The sequence below is a fragment of the Aedes aegypti genome, chromosome 1 (assembly GCF_002204515.2).
Source record: "Aedes aegypti strain LVP_AGWG chromosome 1, AaegL5.0 Primary Assembly, whole genome shotgun sequence".
Taxonomy (NCBI): domain Eukaryota; kingdom Metazoa; phylum Arthropoda; class Insecta; order Diptera; family Culicidae; genus Aedes; species Aedes aegypti.
Genome location: NC_035107.1, coordinates 721,019 through 747,262, shown reverse-complemented (window position 1 = coordinate 747,262; position 26,244 = coordinate 721,019). Strand labels below are relative to the sequence as shown.

The window sequence follows — 26,244 nt, the reverse complement described above, 5'->3', positions numbered from 1 at the left end:
GATTTCATTGATAAATTAAAAAGATATTGCATGTCCAAAGTGTCCACTTTATAAAATGAACAGTCCTTACTGAAGCGATTATTTTGTTAATAACCAGAGTCATGTACATAATTCCAGAAGAATTTGCGTCATCTTTATTCGGTTTGGTTTTTTTGTTTATTGTCATCAAAAATTCTGGGGGGGGGGTGGCTGGATGATTCTGGAGGGGTCCAGGCCCCCCTGCCCCCCCTCCCTGTTCCTACGCCAATGATAATCTCAAGGTTATGTTTTAAAGAAACATAAAGAATTCAGTGCAAGCACAAAGTATAGATTAAATGAAATACATTGCATAAATAGTTTAATCAGACCCAAAACCTCCAAGCTAGCAAGTTTTATTCAATAGCCATATAATGCAAATAAAGTCTTATTGAATTGGTCATATAGTCAAAATTTAGGCTATGCACTTGATTTTTTTCACAAATTGACAATTTGCTTATTAATGAAGCACGGTTTACTGATTGATACTCAGCTTGAGATCTCATGGAATACGTTTACCGTCTACCATTTTGGCTCACATTTCGAACACTTAAGGCTTACTTACTTACTTGACGGGCAACAATTCCTTGCTATTGCGTTGAATCTACGCCGAATGAAGTAGCCCCTTTCATTAGACCCGGGCCTAGGCCAATCGCTTCCAGTCGCCCTGAACGTTAAGCAACCTTAAATCCTCCTCAACTGCAAAAAGTTATCTGGCTTTCCATGGAGGCAACGGCCTCTCCCTGGTTCTCAGCTGAATATTAGTTTAGCTTGACGTTCCTTCGACATGCGAGCTACATGCCCAGCCCACCCCAGCCTGCCATGTTTTATTCGCTTAACAATATCCATTTCTTTGTACACTTGGTATATTACGGTTGTAAAGAAAATTTTCCGGTTTACGGTAGCCGCAGAGTTCTACCGCAGCTGTCAAAGTTCTACTGCAGGTTTTAAAATCATTCTATCATTGAAATAAACAATTCAATCATAGTATGCTTGAAAGAGAAAACGCTATGAAAAAAGCAACAAACAACAATCATCACGACGGTATCCAAGGTATCATTGAAGCCTACTGATGATTTATCAGTACAAATCAGCAAAGTGACAGCTGCGGTAGCATTTCGTTGAATCGTAAAACGGAAAGTTTTCCCTAAAATTGCAATAACTCGTGATTCATGCAACGCCGCCAGATGCCATTGTCTAATTTGGGTGCATGACGTTAGGCATAAATACGTTAGGCATAAGGACGTTAGGCATAAGTACGATAGGCATCAATACGATAGGCATAATGGATGTTTGGCATAATGGACATTAGGCATAAAGGACGATTGGCATAATTTCCAAAATTAAAAAAATGCAATTGTTTTTGTGAAAAGTGAGCTGACTTTTTTGATAATTGTGGAGGGCTTCAAAGATCAAAAGTGTGTCCTTTAAAATACGATTGCCCTGCAGTCGTCCCATAGTTGTGAATCTTTTGAGGTAAATTTATAGGACAATACCAAGGGATGGTCACTCTACGCAGTGTGCCTTGCACAGCTATGGCACATTTCGGCGCACTGACTGGCACACCTTACCAAAGTGGGTTGCTATAATAATCACTGTGAACTGAAATTTCCGTCTCAGCAATCGTTGAGTTTTCTGAGTTGTTTGCTAACTGTCAAACACAAATTTCACAAAATTTTCGCGTTGGCTTCGGGTTAAGAACGAACCTACTAACACTATTTGGTATAGTGGTTTTACATTTTTATTTTCTTTTATTTCAGAACGAACCTTTAGAGAAGCACCAAATTATCAGATCCCATCGAACTGATCTGAAAGTGATGGATTCGGCTTTGGCTCAAGTCATAAAGTTTATTCGAATATTTCATAAGGCAGATGGGGATGGGTAGATGACAAAAATGGCCTTATTGGCGTTATGGATTTCATGGATGTACGAAACTTACAATGAATAATAAATTAAATTAAAAACTAGATTGAAAGATAGGAAAAAGGGACAGTTTCATCAACTTCCAAAGACGGGGAAATGAGTACAAAATGTAGCATGTCTTTGGAGATATTATCGTCAGTGTATTCAAATGAATAAAAAGAACCACAGATGACACACGTCTTACTGCATTGCAATCGTTCCATCCAAGGCGGGTTCTACAGGCTACAGGCTCTGGCTACAGAGTACAATGAACCAGCCTTGGTTTTATCGTAATGTTCTCCTGACTCTTCGTATCCTTCTCCCTTCCACCACTATACCGTCCATAACCGTTGACGCTCCGTGTTGTAGTTCCCTAAACCTTCCAAATTAAGTCTAACATATACTTGACCTGACTTTCTCGTTAGTTTCCTCTGCGATAATGTAAGTACAATAGAATAGTAATGGAGTAAGGAAACTACCGCCCCATAAAAAAAAAACATGGTGGGGAAATAATGCCAAATTTGAGAGGTAAACCAGTAGTAAAATAAAAATGTCAATGCTTAACCATAAAGTTCATTTAATTTGTAATATTCAATGACTCGGGTGATTCCAAAAACATAAATCCTCATAACCGACTTGTTCCGTATAGCAAATGACTGAATAAGAGAAAAAAAAATCTGTGAGGCCGGTTTGCTACTGACAAGAAAAGGAATCGCCTATCTCGATGCGTGGAAAATTTCTCCCAAGAAATGGTCAAGAAAATCACTTTTTTCTGATCCTAGTACGCAGTTGAGAAGAAATGTCACTTCAAAGGGGGCTCTCTGTAGGAAATTTCTTGACCCTTTCAGTCAAGGAATTTCTTTACTTTTCTTGAGCGAAACAGCATACTTAGCTTTACACTGTAAATTTTGGCCACGTGGCACTCTTCCAAGTAGTTTTTAAATGTCTTCGGTATCAGATAGCTAAAACTAACAATCAGGGTAAATACTGAAGATTGACGAGTTTTCGGCAGCCTGTCGCAAATGATGTGAAACTATTTCAACACAAATTTAAGGGGGCAGAATCCATCATTGATTTCGGAATTTTCAAAAACAGTTTTTCCGTTCAAAATCAAGAAAATGTGTTCAAGGTATTCTATTTTCCTACCAAAACACAGTGAACACATTTTCATCGAATAATTTTAAGTTTTGAACAGAAAAGCTGCTTTTGAAGTTTCTATGGTGACGATGATTACGATGACGGACTGTTGAACGTTAACGTTCTTTTCAAGGATTGAATAATGTATAAAAAAATGATCGCAAGAACGTTGGGCTGAGCCATTAGAATTATACTATTAAAATAATTATTGGCTCTAAACTGATCATATTTCAAATATAATTTTCCCTTCTTTCAATGAAACGCTGTTACTTATAGGGTAGAAGCACCGGTTTTGGCCATACGCCAGTTGTAGCCATAGTGGATAATACACCGTTTTACATAGCCAATCAGCATGAAATCTTTGGTGTTTTGAGTTTCCGTCATGGAAACTGATGATGGAGAGGGGTCAAAAGAAAACGTTGTTTCTAGTGATTCCTCTTCATCGAATAAATCCTTTCGAGTAAAAGTTTATCCGTCTAGTTTTCCTGGACCTTTTGTAGTTTACTTTCGTAAGAAAGAGAAACCAATCAATGTTTTATTGATCTCTTCTGAGATATATAAATTATACACGTCCGTTAAAGAAATTAAAAAAATTTCTCTGGACAAATTGCGTGTAGTTTTTGGATCAAGAGATGATGCTAACGCTCTTCTTGAATCCAAATTATTTTTTGATTCCTATCGCGTTTATGCTCCTTCTAATGCATGCGAAATTAATGGAATTATATATGATGAATCTTTGGATTGTGAAGATATTAAAATTCATGGTTCAGGCATTTTTAAGAACAAATCCATTTCTCCTGTTAAGGTTTTGGATTGTGTTCGTTTATCGAAATTATTCTTTGCTGGTAATGATTCAAAATATATGCATTCAAATTGTATAAAAATAACGTTCTCCGGATCAGTTCTTCCGGATTACGTTATGATTGATAATGTAAAATTTAGCGTGAGACTTTATTATCCAAAGCTCATGCATTGCGATAAATATCTTCTTTTTGGACACACTTCAAAGTTTTGTTCAAACAAACAGAAGTGTTCTAAATGTGGAGAATCTCATCAGTCATCCGAATGTAATAAAATCTCGGATGTATGTTTTTATTGTAAACAAAAGCACAATTCTTTGAACGAATGTGCTGTTTACATTGACAATCAATCTAAATTCAATCAAAAAATTAGAAATAAAAATTTATTGTCCTACGCTGAAATAACAAAATCCACTGATAGTTTTTCATCTCCCAATTCATTTGATATTTTGCATGATGATGTTGAGAATGAACCATCACAAAATTTGAATAGTTATGTTTATAAACCTCCTAGTAAGAGGAAACGAATTTCTAATAAATCTTTAAACAATAATTTGTTTTTTGAACCTCAACCATCAACTTCTTTCGATACGAATTTTCCTCCCCTTAGTGCATCCGTTCCCTTCAATAATATTCCTGGATTTCAAAGAATTGATTCTACCCATTCAATTAACAAAAATGATCAAAATTCGAACAATATTTCCAGTGACAAAAGCAATGAAAACTCTAATCAATCAATTTTGAATATTTTGGAAGAAATTGTAGATTTCTTGGGATTGAGTGATTTTTGGAAAAAAATAATCAAATTGATTTTACCATTATTGGCCTCTCTTTTAGATAAATTGAATTCATTTGTTCCCCTTATTTCTTCTCTATTTTCGTCCTAATGGCTTCAATCAATTCCAAGAAATTACACATTTTACAATGGAATTGTCGTAGTATTATTCCTAAAATTGATAAATTAAAAGTTTTATTGAGTAATTTCGATGTAGATGTGTTTTGTTTAAATGAAACGTGGTTAGGTACAGCTAGATTTTTCCGTATCCCTAATTTTAATATTATTCGAAAAGATAGAGATACATCATTTGGCGGAGTTTTAATTGGAATTCGTAATAATATTGAATTTAAATACTTAAATGTATCCTTCCAAACACAAATAGAATATGTGGCTGTTACGATTAGAAATGGGAAAAATGAGTTTTCAATTATATGTTTTTACATACCTCCAAATGCAAGTTTTAGTTTGTCAGAAATTAAAAGCGTCTTAAATGAAATCCCATCACCATTTTATATACTAGGAGATTTCAATGCACATAATTTCGCCTGGGGTAGTGAAAAAACTGATGGTAGAGGTTCATTAATTATGGATTTGATTGATGATTTGAATTTGAATATTCTTAATGATGGATCGATTACTAGGATTGCTGTGCCTCCTAATAATCATTCCTGTGTTGATTTATCTTTATGTTCAAATAATTTATCAATGCAATCATCTTGGAAAACTATTCATGATCCGTGATCATTTACCAATTTTGATTAATATGCAAACTTCTGAAGACAATGAAGTGGTTTATGAAGTTTTTACTCCCGATATTTGTAAAAATGTTAATTGGAGTAAATTTTCTGATCTTGTTTCCATTTCATTAATCAATATTGTCAATTCAGATACTCCAATTGATAGTTACAATACTTTTTCAAAATTGTTAGTAGATTGCTTGCAAAAATCTCAACGTAATAAACCATCTTTAAAAAGTACAAAAAAAATCGTCCTTCGTTTTGGTGGGATAATGAGTGTTCCATTTCTTTAAGAAATAAATCTAAAGCCTTCAAATTATTTCGCAGATCAGGCTCCAGAAATGATTATTTTCTATATTGCAAAGCTGAAGCACAGTTTACTAGACTTACTAAATTTAAAAAGAGAAATTATTGGAAAAATTTTGTTGAAAATTTGGACAGAGAGACTTCATTGTCAACTTTGTGGTCCGTAGCACGTAATTTAAGAAATTATAATTCTTCTCCATCCACTATTTTAGAATATTCAGAACAATGGATGGATGATTTTTCTTCGAAAATTTGTCCTGATTTTGTTCCTCCGTCCATTGATTACAAAACTAATTCAATTAATTACTTTCCTGAACTTTGTAATCCATTTTCAATAGCTGAATTTGACATGGCTTTATCAATAACCAAAAATACTGCTCCAGGTATTGACAACATTAAATTTATTGTACTAAATAATTTACCATACGAAGGAAAACTTCATCTACTTTCGATATATAATGCTTTCTTTTGTCAAAATATTATTCCTTTTGAATGGCGTTTCATTAAAGTTATAAATATTATCAAACCTGGTAGAGATCCAACATTTGCTGATAGTAGAAGACCTATTAGTTTATTGTCATGTTTGCGAAAATTATTAGAACGTATGATTCTAAATCGCCTTGAATTATGGGCTGAGGACAATAATATTTTTTCATCTTCTCAATTCGGATTTAGAAGAGGTCGAGGTACTCGTGATTGTATTGCACTTTTAGCTTCACAAATCCAGCTTTCATTCAATAAAAAGCAGGATGTTTCTGGAGCTTATGATTCTGTTTTAATTGATTTATTATACAAGAAAATGCATAATTTGAAAATTCCAAATCTAATATCAAATTTTATTTGCAATTTATTTTCTTTCAAAATCATGAATTTTTATCATAATGGTAAATCGAAAATAATTCGTTATAGTTATTTCGGTCTACCACAGGGATCTTGTTTAAGTCCTTTTTTGTATAATTTATTCACAAGTGATATTGCTTCAATTATTCCTAATGGATGTTATTTATTACAATTTGCTGATGATAATGTCATTTCTATCAGTGGCAAAAATAGAGAAATTATAAGACATTTTATGCAATGTGCTCTGAACAATATTGATACGTGGGCTCATGAAAATGGTTTTTCTTTTTCTGTTCAAAAAACAAAATATATAATATTTTCGAGAAAATATGCAACTTCTTCAATAGAATTATATTTGAATGGTATTGAAATTGAACAAGTTGATGAATATAAATATCTTGGAATATGGTTTGATTTTAAACTGAACTGGAATGCTCATATAAAATATATTCAAAAAGTTTGTTCAAAAAGAATTAACTTTCTTCGTACAATTACAGGGACTTGGTGGGGCGCAAATCCTTCTGATTTAATTACACTTTACAAAACTACTATTCGTTCAGTAATGGAATATGGTTGTTTTACATTCGGGAGCGCTGAACGTACATATTTTGTCAAACTTGAAAAAATTCAATTTCGCTGCTTGAGAATTTGCTTGAAACTTATGAATTCAACACATACTCAATCAGTAGAAGTTCTTGCTGGTATAGTACCATTGAAAGTTCGTTTTCAAGAATTGAATTGCAAATTTGTGATGAATTGTTTTTCAAACAATCATCCTCTTATTGATTTTTTGAAATCTTTGTTTGATATTAATCCTACGAGCAAAATGTTGGATTCATTCATTCATTGCTCTACAGAAAATATTGAACCGATTCCTTCGTATACCTTTTATAATTCAAAAATATCCATTCATTCATACAAACCATTAATTGACTTGTCTCTATTCCATGAAATGAAACAAATTCCAAAATTTCATCATTCTCATTTTGCTAACATTTTATTCGAGCGCAAATTCAATGGAATTACTCCCGCACAATTTTTTTATACTGATGGTTCATTGATTGATGGTATTGCAGGTTTTGGTGTCTATAATTTATTTTCTGGTCATTTTTTTAAATTGCAATCTCCTTGTTCTGTTTTTTCAGCAGAATTAATTGCTCTTTACTTTGCGTGCAATTTGATTAAAGATTGTGCGCCAAATATTTATATTGTTTGTTCGGATAGTTTGAGTTGTCTCCAGGCTTTAAATACAATTAATTTCAACTTTAAAATTCATCATATTATATTAATTATGAAAAGATTATTACTTGAACTTAGTTCTCGAGGATTTATCATTAAGTTTGTTTGGATTCCTGCTCATTGTAAAATTTATGGGAATGAACAGGCAGATACGTTAGCTAAATTTGGTGTTCATCATGGAATAATTTTCAGCCGTAACATATTTCCTTCTGAATATTATCCAAAATTGAAAGTAAAATCTCTTTTGGATTGGCAAACGTGTTGGAATTCGAGCGACAAAGGACGTTGGTGTCATTCTATTTGTCCTAAAGTCAATTATTTTCCATGGTTCAAAAATATACCAGCAAGTAGAAATTTTATTTGCTCTTTTTCGAGATTGATGTCAAACCATTATATTTGTAACAGCCATTTGTATCGCATCAACATAAAAGATTCCAATTTATGTGATTGTGGGGAATTTTATGAAGACATCGATCATATAGTATTTCAGTGTGACAAATTCATTACTCCTAGAAATAAATTAATGAACAATATAGTAAATTTGGGTCAACCTATTCCTGTATCTGTACGTGATATACTTGGTACAAAATTGTATTCTGTAATGAAACTTTTATTTCAGTTTTTAAATGAAATCTCATATTAGGTTCGATACTCTTTGTGTTTTTTTTACTTTTATTTTCAGATGTCACGTTGGATTCGATTTCGATTCTCTCCCTCACTGGCTTTCGATGACACTCCTTACTCAACGCCGATTGTAATGTTCCAAGATTACGGCTCTGTTATGGTTTAGTACCGTGTGAGCCTTTAGTTTTAAGTTTGATTTGTAACGTTTTTCGAAAAGATAAAGAGGTTTTGTGCCTCTTGGAGAAAGATTTTCAATTAAAATCGCTCAAAGGGGTTTTTCCCTCTTTCAAAATTTTAGTTAAAAATAAATAATAATAATAATAATAAGAAATCTTTGGTGTTCAGTAGATCACATTCTTAAGATAGAGCTACATTCATTTACTCGTCCAAATTGATTCAAAACATAAGAAAAACAATTCATTTTCCTTATAATTTTAACTCCCATACACCTAATTTGGCCAGGGCACTCCTAATTTGGCCACTCTCATGAGAAATCAATGCAATTGGCCAATTTAGGAACCGAAGTTAAATCTCTGGCCGAAACTGGTTTCGTTGGCCTATATTGACCAACGGGATTTTCAAAGCGAAAAAATGGTTTTAGCACAGTTTTGATATTTTACATAATATGGATTGAAAGCTTGCATTTGACATATTTGTAGTATAAATACGGCTTCCCATTTAATTTGTATTGACATTTTCTCTTAGGCTGGCCAAAACCGGTGCTTTTACCCTAGTTGTTTTGTGACGTTTCGCAATGATACACTATTCAGTAACATATCCATTTGACTATACTAATTCGTGCCAAATATCTCACCTTTTTTTTTTGGTCAGCTATATAGCAAAAAAATAGTAGTTTTACGTCAATTCCGCCATAAACTCAGAAAATTCTGTAGCCTTAAATTTTCCATAAATTTGTCGATTAATTTATATTAAGGTTGAGTATGAATTTCAAAAAAAAAAATAATTCTGGGAAATGGTTTTCTGGCAAATGGTCCATTCTGGGGAATAGCTTTCTGGCGAATGGCACATTCTGGGGAATGGTTTTCTGGCAAAAATCATTCTGGCGAATGTCATACAATCGTGGCAATAAGGACAGTGTGCTGCATCTGATTTTAATCTAATCAAAATTTGTGTACTGTCGTCTAAAGAGCTTCGAAGTTGAAACGTGTTGTGAGTTACCCCGTTTGACGGTACCGTTAAATGGGGTAACATTGATCGCAATGTCTCGCTTAGTAAGATGTTCGAATTAATATTATCTATAGAATAGGTTGATTGCATGAATTGTGCTTCTCTTTCTTATACCTATAAGCTAACAATAAATAAGGTTTTTGTGAAAATATAGTTTTGTTCATGAGTTAATTTATTAACTTTTTGAAACAATGATTTCCATGAGTATGAATGACACTACTAAGGATTAATGTCTCACATAAGTTCTGCAAATGATATAAGGGAAATATGCTATAAACTGAAAATGTCATCGCCGAGTCAACATTTGCTAAAATATTTTCAATTTAACTCTAAAAGTTAATCACTTGGAAGAGTTTGGCCTTCATATTCGTCTTCTGAGGCCATGATTCGGGCCATGAATAGTATTTTAAATATTACCGATCATTGTTTGCATGGGTGATCAATGTCATCCCATATCCGCTAGAAGAAAAAAAAACATACAGTCATCTCTCCCTTACTCGATATTGAAGGGACCATCTAGTTAGGAAGGTATCGAGTTACAGAGCACAAAAGCAGTGCAACTGCGTTCCAAGGGACCATCGAGTTAGCCATGAAAACCAACTTTTACTATGGTTCTCTAACTCGATATCGAGATACGGAATATCGAGTAAGGGAGAGTTAACTGTATAAAACATTGTTTTAAACATTCTTAAAACTTACGGAAAACAAAATGCATTTTCAACTGACAATTTTAACATACAATCGACTCTCCACATCTCGGTGTTCTATATCTCGATATCTCTTCCTATGTCGATGATTGCTTCGGTCCCTTCATTCTGCATACGATTTCTCTCTCCATATCTCGATATCCTCCTTTTATCGATATCTCCACTCCATTTCTCGATGTGTTCCTGTTGATTTTTTGTTCCCAATTTTCTCTCCATATGTCGATATGAACATTATCAAAGGTTACTAGACCAGATTTAAGTGATTAAGAACGATTTGGAAACTCGAAATGAAGTTTGTTTTTCAGGGGACGGACCTGGTGTAGTGGTTAGAACACACGCTTCTCACACCGCTTCTCTCACGCTTCTCACTTATGACATAGAAGTTATAGTGACGACTTCCTTCGGAAGGGAAGTAAAGCCGTTGGTCCTGAGATGAACTAGCCCAGGGCTAAAAATCTCGTTAATAAAGACAAAAAAAAAAGTTTGTTTGTTTATTATTTTCCTAGTAACAGAGTGATTTTCAATCAAGTGTTCATTAAATAAATGTTCTTTGTCTCGATCTCTCCTTATCTCGATTGTTCCTTACGATATCGAGATGTGGAGAGGCGACTGTACATCCAAAAAACTTATCAATGTTACCCCGGATTGCGGTAATTTTATAAATCTAAAGACCTATCCAAGAATTCGTGAGTTCAAGAAGACACACAAGTTTCGGGCTCAAAAAAAAAAATTCATAAGTATTCTTTTTAGTCCCAAATGCATATGGATTTCACTACGAAATTACGTAAATGGAAGTTTTTGTGAACTAATATCTGATGTGTATATGCATGAAATGGAAATGAGAACATAATTTGGAAAACTAGAAGTGTCAACATTTCCTTCAAGTGATGTGACTTTTTCGATGAATGACGTGAAAATTGATTGATGTCATTTCCAATGCCCTTGACCATCATAAGCAAGACAGCTTCCAGCATAGTGGGTGAGAGTCGACACTGATTTGCTTTGGTAAGCAAGAACCACGTGATTCATTAATCGCTATGCAAATTTTATACTAATTAATGCAAATGTCAGTGAAATTTCCTAAATATTGATTACGTTATTACGCATTTGCCACAATTCAAAGGCGGCCAAAAGCTGATCCGTCGATATTAATTCGTGCCTCAGAGATTTCTGACCAATAGCAGTTAACACTCTGCATCTTGGTATTGAATGGATGATTCTATCCCATTACTCCGAATGCCATGAATCCGAATCCTATTTCCCCGAATGTACCATTGTTTCAAATTCCATTGGATCAGAGTGATGACATGCGGGTTAATTGTGCATTCGGGAAAGGTAAAGTAGAAATCGGGATAATCAGGTATCAAAAAGTCGACTCCAGAGGCACGTTCTCCGCTTGACCTTCTGCAGAGTATGCAGGAAGTCTTTAGTTTACGGACCGTCAACTTTTATATATACCGTAAAACGGGGTAACTTTGATAGTTTTTTCGAAGAAAACTTCAATATCTATGCATGCTGTTTCAAAGAATTACAATTTATATTTTTAAAACAAGTACTGTCATCCTAGCTATCGATTGCACTTGATAGATTGCCAAAAGATCGATTCTAAATGGATGTATTATTTTTCATATAATCGCAAGTTGGTTTTCTGTTTTGGGGTAACTTTGATAATGGAGTACAAACCGAACAAAATTGAATGAATTACGGAACATTTGTAAGGCGTTGCATACCTCTAGGCGTTTAACGCTATATGGAAATTTCTGACTTAGATTACAAAAATGGTCCCAGTTTGTAAAAATGGTTTTCGCTAAGAGTTTTGAGACCGAATTCATGTTCTACTATAATCAACCTTTCAAGGGTAAGTGACGAACTCATTATGAATTTATCAAATAGTGATCGTAGAACAGATTGTTTGTAAGCGTTGCAAAAATACTAAAATCTTGTAAATTTTCAATATTTGCGAATAAATCCTAAAATACACTTGATTCCAACGAAAATAGTTTTGACATGAAGTGTCATACTAATATTCTTTACTTTTGCATTCGTTTTGGATAACTGATTAACAGAAACTTCGTTATTTCGTTTAATATGTTGTGGGTCTCGCACTATCAAAGTTACCCGCATTATCAAAGTTACCCCGTTTTACGGTACTTGTGCAACCTCTACTAAATTTCGCCCTAGCTAAAGAACACACAATGCTCTTAATTCATCACATTAGAGATCCTTCTTATCTCGGACGATAAAAGACTACCTAAAAAGCTGAAGGTTGATGGGTTAAGAACTCTTCGGGACCGGTCGAAAAAAAAAGATATTACGGACTATTTTCATTACCTTGTTAAATAGTTTCTTGTTTTCCGAGGAGCGCTTTTCAATTTACTGTGAAGCATAAAGTTTTTTCCTCCGGTCGCATTTCAGAGGCTGCCGCACGGTGGAAACTTTGTTCAAACTTACCTAGCATTTTGACCACATGCCGGGTACTGTGGTACTGCACCCGGTTCGAGTAATTGATTCGCCCGTCCTCGGAAGTAAGTGAGTTGGTTTGTTCCACCAACAGATGTGCGTTGTGTGCCAAAAGGCTGCGTTCGACTGGAAGCGTCCCGGAATCGTTGCCTCCAAGATTGCTGACGTTATTTCCGCTTCCATTGATGCTTCCTGGCAAGGAGATTCGAGCCTGCTGCTGTTGCTGCATGAGCATACTTTCACTATAGTGCTGGGGAGAATCGTTTTGATAGTTGATGGAAACAATCGTTCGATGGGAGTTTTTCTTGAAAATTGTGTGCTGTAGAGAAGGATGAATCAAGGGAAAAATAAAATCAGACAATCAGTTATGGAATCAAATACACATGGCTCCTTCTGCAATCGAGAAGAGCCGGAAGATCGGTGCCGATGAAAAGTCACGTTCTGTGTGTTCATTTTAAAAGCTAATGGAAAAATTCTAACATGTCCTCGAAAGCAAGCACGTGTTTAGTGTAATGAAGCAAGATGAATTATTGATATAGGACTGCGAGATCTGCAAAAAATATATTACCATGACAGAAAGAACAACATCAAGCGTAACACTTGGAATATCAATCGTTTCAATCATCAAACATCTCATCGTTCCGCATTGAAGGTTCCAAATCAGTATTTTTTCGGTCCAAAGTTTCCCTCCCAAAAGAAAACCGCATCGTATTATAGGATTCTCATCATAGCTTCCCCGTGTTTATTGAGGGGCTGTTGAGTTTGAATATGCCGAGGAAGTTTTTCCCGCCGGTAATGGGTTTGAACAATGCTTCTCCGTGAACTCAGATTGGCGCTAATACACGTGACCGGCTGTTCAGCTCTTATCGGTTGATGATATTTTTCGCTTTCGCTTTCATTTTGCGCCGTTTTGCTTCTTTTTTTAGAGTTTAGGGTGGTAAACTATCTTGTGGCTGCCACGCTGATAGGATCAATATTTAAAGTGAATAGGTCAATATCTTTCAATGCCGTAGTCTGCTTTCAAAGAGGAGAATGTATTACCCTTCTATAATGTTATGAACTTCATTACTGCCGGCAACTTATAAGTGCAGAATCTTTAATAGAAGTGCGGCATTACATCGGATCAGGTTAGTGACTTCACAGCAAATATTCGTCACATCATGCCGAATCAGTGTGGTCAAGACATCATAAACCGATCCTACGTAATCTCGCACTTTTACTCACAATCCCCCACTTTATAATGCAAGCAATGCGCTATATAATATGATTCCCAACTGGAGGTCCCGGACCCCGAAGTGTCCCCCCCGAAGTACAGTTCGCACAAAATCAAGGTCTTCGGACCAAAAAATGTTTCGCAAAGTAAGCATGTGCAGTGAAATTTTAGAATATGAAACAAACATTTATTTTTCAGCATGCACAAATGAGTTGGTCCCTCGTTTTAGAGAGTTGCTACATCTTCTCTGTAGCTTGCGGAAATATTATAGACACTGATAAAATCATTGATGGCTTTCTAACTGAATTCACAGTGAAATCTTAGTAAGAATTTTGGCCGATTTTTGAAATCTGTATATCATATGCGATGCAGCTTTACCTGTCGATCCAACAAAAACTTCTGAAGGTATGGGAGGACGAATAAATGTCAACCGGCTCACGGCCATCCAGTGCCGTGCATACGCCCAATCTACAAAAAAGGGCACATACTGGAGTCTGCCAATTACAGAGAGATGATCCTGATGAATTCGGCATACTGTCGCGCATCCTGTTTAACAAACTGAGACTGCTCGAGGAGTCCTTTGTTGGTGAATAGCAAGCTGGTTTTCGAGGCGCTCGACAACGTACCAGATGTTTAACTTGCGAATGATCCTAGATAAATTCCGGGAGTAGGTATAACTCGCAGATTCACCATTAAGATTACTTACGTGTCACACAATTTATTTTTCTTTTCATATTAAAATTTTACCATGGGGTGAAAGGTGGTCAAAAACCTCGAAATTTACCTTACATAGTTAATGAACAGCCTCCAAGATCAAAATACATGTATGTTCCGTTTTTATCAACACGATCGGCAATTTTCAGTTGAAAAGGAAATTGTAGTTTTTACAGGAAAATACAATTTTTTTTTATCATACACAATATTCATGCTCAGGGGCTGTAAGGAACTGTAACGATTGTCTTCGTTACATGAGTTGAATTTGTGTGACAAATGTAAACACAGTTTATATGTTACAAATAAGTATATATGTATGTCATATTAATATCGTTAAATCGGACAAGACGATGCATACCGTCCTTAATTATGTGGCCATATGTTGAACTTGTCGTTCAATGTAAATAGGTGCCCTGCCTGTAAGTTCGAGAACTATCACTCAAACGATTGCAGACTGCATACTAGAGTGGTTCAAAAAATCGTTTTTGCTCCACACCGCTCATTCGATTCTAGATCAAATTATGAGTGTCCTTCCAAAATTTGAGCTCATTTGGATGAAAACTGAGACTGCACAAGCTCTTTAAAGTTTATATGGGAATTACTATGAGAAAAGCAACCAATTCATTCAATTGGTCATAGTATATTTGCCCATGGCCGTTATCAGAGTCATGGACTAGACTCGAAAATTAAGTTAATTTTATAGAGACACCCTCCAACCTCTTTCACTCACTTTACCTAACATGTACACTATCACTATTGAAATCACATACCCAAGTACCCAAGTACCCAAGTAACCATAAGCACTAATAATAAGCCCTTAATCAGCATCGTAGATGCATGCAAGCATTATAATAGCACTACAAAAGCTTACAAGCATAATAACAGCACTTCTACTGCATAGAAACCCTATTACTGCATCATTAACGCTTCTAAGCCTGATGCATACAGGCATTAAATAAGCACTATATTGGCTCTATATTCGCATATTTTTTTGTTTTTTTCCTTCTAAGCAATGGGGGGATAATCTGGTATCTGGTCCGGGAGTGTGGGGTTGGGGACCATTTACTACATGCAAGCAGTAAACAGGACTACACCCCCGACCCACTAAACCATTTCCATTGCCGCCAAACCCTTCGTCTCTCCGGGACCACCAAGAAGGCATTGCTTCGGAGAGGGGCTATTGCACATCGCATCCTCCAGGTTAGCTGCGTAGCCATGCAGCAACGAACATCGATGACACGCTTTGGGGGGTCCACCAAGGTAGCATGCTGGCGCTTTTCCAGCTTCCCAGGTGGTTCTCACGTCCCATTGTCCGCTGAAGGCGGGCAGGGTCGACCACTACGCCCGCGCCCAGCTGCACCGCAGGTATCAAGAACTGATACTGCGGGCTTTGCAATTTGACCTACTGAAGACTCAGGCCCTATCAGCTAGCACCAGCTGGGATTGCTGACGAAGGGGCCTCCACCTACCCCGAACAACCAGAGGCTCGTATCTAACCCAGTAGGCCGGCGCCACGACAGCAGCGCTACCAGGATGTTCTTCCCGCGGCCACTTAATCGCTGTAAGGGTCGATTTCGACCGTTGGGCACCGGTATGACCTACGTAGCCGACTGTGAAAACTTGGACCACCTGTTGTTTAGCGTCTGCACTAGTCACTCCTCGAGTCCACTCGCCACCTCCTTTGGAGTTCCAAGACGATGAAACGGCATTCCAGCCAAACTCGTCTTCACACATCCTCTGGACCAAATTGTCCGGAGTCGTGTCCCGACCGCATGTGGCAAACATGCGGTCACGCATTGTGCGGAAACGCGGGCACACGAACAAAACGTGTTCCGCCGTTTCCTCTAAACCTACACAAACTGGACATTCCGGAGAACCCGCATGACCGAAACGGTATAGATACTGTCTAAAGCAACCATGGCCCGAAAGGACCTGTGTCAGGTGGAATGTTAGTTCCCCATGGCGCCTATTGACCCAGATATCTAACCTCGGAATCAACCTGTGAGTCCACACTCCCTTGGTGGAACTGTCCCACGCACGCTGCCATTTGACCATGGAGGCCAGTCTGGCAGTCCTGCGTATGCCTCTTGTGCCGCGCCTTTCGAAACACTCTATGTCTTCCATGATAAGGATACCAATAGGCATCATATCGGTGATGACACAGAGTGCATCGTGTCACACGGTACGGTACGCGCTCGCAACCCTCAGTACTCTCTAGCTTGCTACGGTAGCTATCGGTACTCAAAGCCGTGCCCCAAGCCACCATACCTCAGTATGGACGAGGCGACACTGGCCAGAAGCTTACGCTTACTGGCGTACACCGCAGAGCTATTAGACATCATCCGGAACAGTGCCACAATAGCTGTGGAGGCTCTCTTGCAGGCATAATCGACATGGCTACCGAAGGTAAGCTTGTCGTCGATCATCACCCCCAAGTGTTTGACGGAGCGCTTTGAAGTGATCGTGCAGTCGCCTACAGTGATCACCGCTTGCTGCACCGACTTTCGGTTGTTGACAACAACAGCCTCAGTTTTGTGGTGAGCCAATTCCAGTTTTCTGGAGCTCATCCACTCCTCCACAATTGCGATCGAGTGGGCTGCAGTCAATTCCACTTCTTCGATCGATTCACCGTAGACCTCCAGCGTAATATCGTCGGCAAAGCCAACGATGACCACACCCGCCGGGAATTTTAATCTCAACACCTCGTCGTGCATGACATTCCATAACACCGGACCCAGGATGGAACCTTGCGGGACTCCTGAGGTTATGTGAAAGCACTTCCGACCCACCTCTGTGTCATAGACTAATACCCGATTCTGGAAGTAACTTCCAAGAATCTTGTACAGGTACTCGGGTATCCCCAGACGCAGGAGCGCATCAGCAATAGCCGCCCAACTGGCACTATTAAATGCGTTCCTTACATCCAGAGTCACTACTGCGCAGTAGCGAATACCCCTCCTGTTACGCTGGAGTGCTATCTCAGCGGTTTTCTTAACCGTCAGAATAGCGTCTACGGTGGACCACCCTTCCCGGAAGCCGAACTGGTTGCTTGAGAGACCATTTACACCCTCGGTGTACCTCAACAGTCTGTTGAGGATGATCTTCTCGAGCACCTTCCCCACCGTGTCAATCAAGCATATTGGTCTATACGCCGACGGGTCACCGGGTGGTTTCCCCGCCTTTGGCAATACAGTAATTTCTCGATTATATCACGGACTCAAATTTTTTTGGCGTGATATAGCGAAGCGTGATAAAATAAAAATGGATTTTTCTGCTATATGATTTGCATCGAAATTTGAGATTTATGTTGCAGAAATAAAGTGAATGAAATGAAAAACATTTTGGGGATGGGTTAGATAGATATATATTAGACTGGCCCTTAAACAAAAAAGTTGTAAAATTCAACGGGGCACCCCCTAGATATGTGCCATAGGGTAAGAAAGAAGCTCTCTCAAAATTTCAACTCATTTGGTTGTTCCCCCAGCTGGCGCATTCAATTCAAAGTTTGTATGGAATATTCGTCTCAAATATATTGAAAATTGACCCTATGTCACTGTTTCGTATCGTACACTAGTTAATTACGTTCAATTGAGCCCAGAATGACAAATTCACTAGTTGATACGCTAATGAACATAGTTGCTGAAGGTTGTATCTGGATTTAAGCTCATTATTATTAAGCTATCAGTTGTTGAAAGTTAGGCTTAGATCAGCACTCCCGTACAGTCACTTATATGCATGTGACATGTGCCTCAGCTCGCCCAGCGTCATAGGTGGCTATGATGCGCTTAGTGGCTACCTCCAAGCTATGTTGAAGAAATACAAGCAGTATTGCATGATATACTTCTGATTGTTAAAACACCAACTTTATTAATTTTGATCATGGTACAATCTTCTACAATATTCTTCGCTATTACATCAAGTAGTGTTTTTGACATTCTGGGTTCAATTGAACGCGTACAACAATTTTCCTGACTCAAACAGGAGATGATGTGCTGTTTTCTATATGTTGGAGCTGAAAATCCCATATTAACTTCAATTCAATTGCGCCAGCTCATGGAATGACCAAATGAGCTGAAACTTTCAGGAAGTCTTCCTCTAACCCTAAAGAATAATCCTGGCGGGTGCCCCGTGGAATTATACAACTTTATTTTTCTCCCATACTAAGGTGGGCCAGTCTAATATATATTGATTGCTAAAAGTCATTTTTCAATGTAAAATGTGTGAATTTCATGCTATTATTGAAGTGTGATAAAATCGAACAGAAAACCGTGCTAAAATCGAAAGTGATATATTGAAGCGATATTAAAACGAGCAGTGATAAAATCGAGAAACTACTGTAGTACCAGGCTCTGCCTCTTCCACACATCTGGAAATACTCCCTCGTCCAGGCATATCTGCATAGCAGATCTGAACATACCGGGAGCCTCCAAGATTGCGACTTTGAGGGCCAGGTTTGGAACTCCGTCCGGACCTGGTGCCTTCCCCTTGCTTAGGGATTTTGCAATCCCTACAAGTTCCTCATTGGTTGCTCTCGGTCCCCAATCCCCGGCTGTCCTACAAAAGGAGGCCATGGGCTAGGGTTGTGGCGCGGAAAGAGCCCCTCGATGATCCTCTCCAGCATCTGTGGAGATTGCTCCGTAGGAGCAATTGCACCTCTTGTCTTCGCCATAACGATCCTGTAGGCATCACCCCACGGGTTCGCGTTGGCACTCTGGCAGAGTCCCTCAAAGCAGGCCTTTTTGCTTGCCCTTATCTCGGACTAAAGCGCGACTTTGGCAGCGGTGAACATCGCCCGCCGTTCTTCACGCTCCTGCTCGGTACGTGCTCGCTGCATATGCCTCCTGGCCCGTAGGCAAGCACGGCGCAGGTTCGCAATTGCTTGAGTCCACCAGTACGTCGGTGGTCTTCCATTTTGTAACCGGTTGGTTACAAAATTGTTGATTTTTGTTTTGTATTTATGTTGAATGTCGGACCCTTCACGTTTCTTGTGTAAGAACAGTAGAATTACCACAGTAGTGATAGGGTCCAGTGCCGCTGTAAATGTCATCGTCCGCTACCAATTATTAATCATGGCGGGACGATGATACATATATGAAGCGAGATGGCATGTAATCAGATAAAATATGATGGATGTGGGAAATCTTTAAAAGGACGGCCATTGTCCAATTTCAGCCTCTTTTAATATCAGGCGTCCGTGTGCTGTGGATAAGTGTTCAGTGCAGTGTAGTTAAAACGTGTACGAACCCCCAAACCCCCCCCCCCTCCCCCTTGTCCCTTAGCAGGAGCTAAGTGGATGCTTGGGTGATAATTAAGCTCAGGTAATAAAATATTCCTGCACTATTCAAAGGAAATAGTTTGTAACTTGTCTGTGTCCTTTAGGACCTCTTGTACCTGTTTATTGGTTCCGTCCAGCACACGGTTCGGCCCGCGAAGCCTTCAAGCTTCCGTGCCTAATTGTTTAGGATATTCGCCGTCCATTATTGGACGAATCCTCAGGCCATAGGCCTTAATCGCTAAGGAGGATTTCCCCTCTCGGCTTTCCAATGTGGTTATGCCACGGCCCACAGTGGTTTAAAACCCAAAAAACACGATCATCAGCTTTTTTAGTATCAAAGAGTGAAAATATTGCCATACTATATTCGGCAAAGTTACTGCATATGTTAAGCAGCAACTTTTGACATTCATAAATTTTTGATGAATTCACTCATAAGTGATATAAAATTTTTATTTTCTCTGTTTGTCGTTAAAAGCAATTGTTGTCTTCGACAAAGTTATTTGAATTGTTAAATGAAGAAAAGTTGTCGAAGACACTTTAACTCTATCTATTAAAATAAAGGATTTATAGCAATTTTTATATAAAAACCACTTCAAAAGTACAAATACTCACTTAACTTTTTTCGCAGTGATTTTAATGGCTTACGATGTTCTAGGACTATGTATATATTTTCAAAATACAAAGCTTTGCTGAACATACCAAGACAATATCTTCATTTTTTCTATGAGTTATACGCATTTTATTGTGGAAAATTGACCTTTTTACACTAAAATATCTCGAAAAGTTGCAAAAAGTTGCAAACAAAATTACATGCAATAGAAAGACCAACATCTCTACTATGTTTTCCAGGTGGACTCATCCGTGTCTTCGTGTGTCTTTGCCTTTTTTCTGCCAGTTGAAAAATTGAATATTTTTACTTATAAGTATGATTATGCGTATCTGAGAACTATTTAAAATTACGCATAATTGAGGTAACTATCATTGAAAGCTTTATGTTTGAAGTTTTCGAACGAAAAGTCATTATTTTGTTCATCTTAATACTTTTTTTGTTATATATGTACACTGGAAAAAAAATCTTTGGTAAATATTACTATCATACACGCAAATAAAATGTGTGGTAAAAACTATCATTTTAGGGGGTTAACTTAAGCGCTCGCACCGGAAATTTTCAGCTTACCAGAAATGCTCTTGATTTTACCATGTCTGTTGTCGAAATCAGATTGTTGTAAATTATTTCTGTCAAATGGATCAGTAATGGTGTGGGATGTAAACATAGTAAATTGGTCTGAAATTTCATGGTAGTTTCAAGAATGGGCGTAGTCAGCTAAAATAGTAATTTTTACCATAGATATTTTTTCCCGTGTAGCTGACTATGCCCATTCCTTAAACTACCATGATATTTCAGAACAATTTACTACGTTTTTAGTGAACTGGTACATTTGACAGAAATAAATTTCATCAATCTCATTTCGACTACATACATGGTAAAATCAAGCGTATTTCTGGTCTGATGAAAATTGCCGGTGCGAGCGCTCAAGTGATCTCCCTAAAATGGTAGTTTTTACCCCACAATTTTTTTACGTGTATATGTGTACTATAAGGCTATCGCACCCTTCTCTTTCGAGCAACAAGATCAAATGGGATTTTTTATTTGTTGTTTTCATACGGAAACGGTTTCCGTATGAAAACAATCCATAAGCGTGCGTGTGCTGCAAAGAGAAAGGCGATTAAACGTCAGATTGCCTTATACAATGGGCGAAACAAATTCATTTCATTCAGTTAATTATTCTTATCTCAAGTGTACTAAATAAAAACATCCAAATTTGATTGACTTAGTTCCCTCCGCACCTGAATAACAAGTTTCTGCATGTACGCTTTATTCGATACTAATAGCTGAGAAAGCTTCAATGTCACTTTTCTTAAGCTTGTCACCACTAGATCCGACGACTCTAGTATGCGATTAAGAAGATAAACTCTCGCATTTCCAACTATTTGTCTGTTTTTCACATAACAGGGTTTTAGAATTGTAAACGACCATGTACGCTATGCCAATTCTTTCAAAATTCTAAATTGAAGGAAGTATGGATTGAACGGAGTATGTGTTTTGCAAAATTAGTGAGCATTGTAGTAGCACACTTCAGAGAAGTTTACGTGTTTGATTTTTCTATTGCAGCCTTTTAAATTTTGACCGTCTGATTGATGTCTTATATGAGCATTAAAGAACAGTTCAGTGGCTCTGAAATACGTCATTTTGTAATATCAAAAACCTGATCAAAGGATATTAATTGCGTCGCTTAAATCTTGCTGCGGTATAAATTGTATCATTTTTAAAAAGTAGGAGGGCAAATAAGCGGACTTGTTAATTGAAAAAGCTGTTAGTGGAACAACTCCAAAGAAACTAAACGGTGAAGATAGTTCCATATCGTAACAAAATACTAATAGACAGTAGATAACTTTTTTTTTTAATTTCTGGTATTTCAGAATTAAGATCATCTCAATTATGCGTAGTTATAAATAGTTATAAATAGTGCTCAGATACGCATAATCAAATTGAAAAATATTCAATTTTTCAACTGGCAGAAAAGTGGCAAAGACACACGAAGACACGGATGAGTTCACCTGGAAAACATAGTAGAAATGTTGGTCTTTCTATTGCATGTAATTTTGTTTGCAACTTTTTGCAACTTTTCGAGATATTTTAGTGTAAAAAGGTCAATTTTCCACAATAAAATGCGTATAACTCATAGAAAAAATGAAGATATTGTCTTGGCATGTTCAGCAAAGTTTTGTATTTTGAGAATATATACTTAGTCCTAGAACATCGTAAGCCATTAAAATCACTGCGAAAAAAGTTAAGTGAGTATTTGTACTTTTGAAGTGGTTTTTATATAAAAAAATGCTATAAATCCTTTATTTTAATAGATAGAGTTAAAGTGTCTTCGACAACTTTTCTTCATTTAACAATTCCAACAACTTTGTCGAAGACACCAATTGCTTCTAACGACAAACAGAGAAAATAAAAATTTGATATCACTTATTAGTAAATTCATCAAAAATTTATGAATGTCAAAAGTTGTTGCTTAACATATGCAGTAACTTTGCCGAATATAGTATGGCAATATTTTCACTCTTTGACACTGAAAAAGCTGATGATCGTGTTTTTTGGGTTTTAAACCACTGTGGCGGCCGGCCGATTACGTCCATGAGGGAAGACGCCTGTGAACCCCACCGTCCAGCAACGCCTGCTGGACCGTCAACGGACTGAAGAACCGTCCGTACATCCGCCCGCTTCGCCATTCCGGCGAGAGTTCCGGCCGCACAGCAGGATTGAGTCGCTGTGTCGGCCATTCATCATCCACCAACCAACGGTAGCGGTATGTACCGGAACAAGTATTAGAACTAGGTCACACTTAACAAATTAACACTGAAAATGAAAACACAGAACAACACGCACACGACACAAATAGGAATTTTATAATAAATTCATAAGAAAAGTGAAAGTTCCGTTTTGTTAGTTTTTGTATTCGCGAAAAGCCCTTGATTACCCAGTAGCTAGCCGACCCTGGGATTGCCGGAGAGTCTCTTGTGTCCTGAGTTGGCCTGGCACTGTATGATTTACCGATTAGTTTCAATTTATAGGGTGGACTTTCCTAGACATGGTCGCACCGCATGCACGCGAAAGCACCGCTACCAGTTCGTCCCCGCTTAGGCCGAGTAGGTTACGCTCACGACGGAGCGCCTCCCTAAGTACTTCGTCATTGAAGTACGATGTCTTCCACCTACGAGGGCTTGGCCTTGACCTAGCCGCTTCCTCTACGCGCTGCTTGCTGTTGTTGTAGTCGATACTGTAGCGAACCGCCAGGTGGTCGCTGTGAGTGTAGGCATTGTCTACCCTCCAGTTCGAATTACTCGTTAGGCCAGGACTGCAAAAAGTAATGTCGATAATCGACTCCGCTCCATTTCGGCTGAAGGTACTTTTGGTACCAACATTAGCCAGATCGACATCTAGCACGGCCAGTGCCTCTAGCAGGATTTGACCTCGCTGGTTCGTGATACGGCTTCCCAATTCCACGGCCCAGGCATTGAAGTCACCCGCTATTACTACAGGCCTTCGCCCTGTCAGCACGGTCGTCATACAGTCCATCATCTGCGTGAACCGCTCGGTCGACCAACTCGGAGGCGCATAGCAGCTACAGAAGAGGACCCCGTTTACCTTGGCGATCATGAAGCCCTCGTAGGTAGTAGACACCAACTCCTGGACGGGGTATTCACCCGTCGTCCATATCGCCGCCTAGCTTAAGCTCTAGGATCATTTCACCTGTACGAGTGCGTCTGACACTGCGTACGTCGGCTCCTAGATCTGCGAGCTTCGCGTCACTGCGCATCGCCTTCAGGACTTCCGAGTACATGAACTCTTCTGTCTTGATGATGATCGCATCACCCTTTTCGCGCTTGGCACCTACCCTCCTACCTTTCTTAGGCCTGGTGTCCCTGCGCTCCTGCACTTCCTGCTTCTTTTTCTTCTTTTTTCTCACTGCGGTTGTCCAGGGGGCGTCCCCCCCCCCCTGATCCGCCCTAACCTGTGGTAATTGAGGATCTCTCAAAGGTCGCAACCCCATGTTCCCATCACTCCGTGAGGGGCCAGCCTTTTCGGGCCCACCCTTCCCAAACTACACGGCAAATATTCGCATATAGGGCATGTTTAAATGTCCTCCAGTGTTTTGACAGATATATCACGTGTTTTGTGTTTGCACATAGTGGTAAGAGGGAGTCAAAAATGAATCTTCTCACTACTACTATCGCAGGTTTTATGACGAGGTGAAGTGATGGTTTAAATTGGTCACTTTTCTTCCCAATAATATTCATCTTATGTGGCCGAAGGAGCAAAGGAGGAGGGCTTCAACAACTCAACAATACGGGTGACGCAGGTTCGAGACGCAAAATGAGGAATTTTCATCATCATAAAACAAAGATCAAAATGTGGCAATGACAAACCCTCAAAAGCATAAAAACCACAAAAATGAATAATTCGGATACAGAGAAGTACTATCTGTATCATTTTATTATATTTTTGCGTACTATTCGAGGTATCCATTTTCATGCATTCATTTATTTACCTCGTGTACCAGCTGCTTGGCCGCATACGCGAAAGCTCTCTGGCTGCGTACGCGAAAGCACAAGATATCCGCCCTAAAAACCTGGCAAAAACAACTGACGTTTCTCACGTGGTCTTATATTAGCATAAGTGGTGCAGAGTAGCACGGTTAGATCTTTGCATTATATTGGCACGCTACTTCGCCTGTTCTGCCATTATAACAGCATTATATGCGTATATAAAACTGACATGCATCAAATGATTACCCTATATGCGCATATAATGCTGTTACCGTGCCGCATTATCGTGCTTACTGGGTTGTTACTGCATTCTGGGGGACGTGTCCCCTCCGCATGCGACCATTCATAACAATGAAACGGGGGCAATCGAACACGACATGCTCCGCTGTTTCCTCCACACCAGAACAATTGGGACACGCAGGAGATTCCAAGTGCCCGAACCTATGCAGGTACTGCCTATAGCAAACATGTCCTGACAGAAACTACATCAGGTGGACGTTCACTTCCGCATGGTTTCTTTTATAGCAATCTGAAACATTTGGTATCAGCCGATAGGTCCATCTACCTTTAGTGGAGTTATCCCATTCCTGCTACTAACCTCTGGGCGTTGCCTCTTTACACGCGTTGCGAACTTCTCTGGTACCTCTTTGGCTGATGCATTGTACATCTTCATCAATGATGAGCCCGATGGGCTTCATCCAGGCTATGATGCACACAGCCTCTTAAAATATCGTTCGGTATGCGCTGGCTACTCTTAAGGTGATTATAGAACGAAACTAAACACTAAAAACACAATTGGGTCCTAAATTTTTTGAAATCTTGTTTTTATTTAATAACACGAAAAAGCATGTTACTGTAACTACTTTAGCAATTTTTCCCGCTCAAATAATGGCTATATCATGTTTAAACTTTAATTTAAAAATTTGGTCCACAAATGTACCTTGACACTTTTGATCATGTTTGACGTTCGCTTAGTCGACAAAAACACCACAGGGGTTTTAGATCGACCACTGGGGTTGTTCCTATCTGACATTTCATAAGGGACACGGAAAACAAAATACACCCAAAATTTGAGTTTAAGCCAAAGGATGTGACAAAATCTAAAAAAATGTTTTTTGGGCTTAAACCAACGGAAAACATTAGAAAATTGAGTAAACATGTGTTTTTGGCCTAAACTTAAGTGTTTGGCGGTT

At 38.4% G+C, this 26,244-nt stretch overlaps 1 protein-coding gene and 1 long non-coding RNA gene across 2 annotated transcripts in view; one reads left to right on the top strand and one right to left on the bottom strand.

The window, feature by feature from the left end:
- LOC23687468 (pyrokinin-1 receptor) overlaps positions 1-26,244 on the bottom strand; it is a 112,055-nt gene that overhangs the window by 9,211 nt on the left and 76,600 nt on the right. The window contains exon 5 of the mRNA XM_021838768.1: positions 12,726-13,053. Within this exon, the coding sequence (XP_021694460.1) occupies positions 12,726-13,053 (328 nt within the window). The remainder of the gene's footprint in view (positions 1-12,725; positions 13,054-26,244) is intronic.
- LOC110674714 lies at positions 1,629-1,980 on the top strand. Its single transcript, XR_002499122.1, has 2 exons — positions 1,629-1,708; positions 1,776-1,980. It is a non-coding gene; the product is annotated as an uncharacterized LOC110674714 (long non-coding RNA).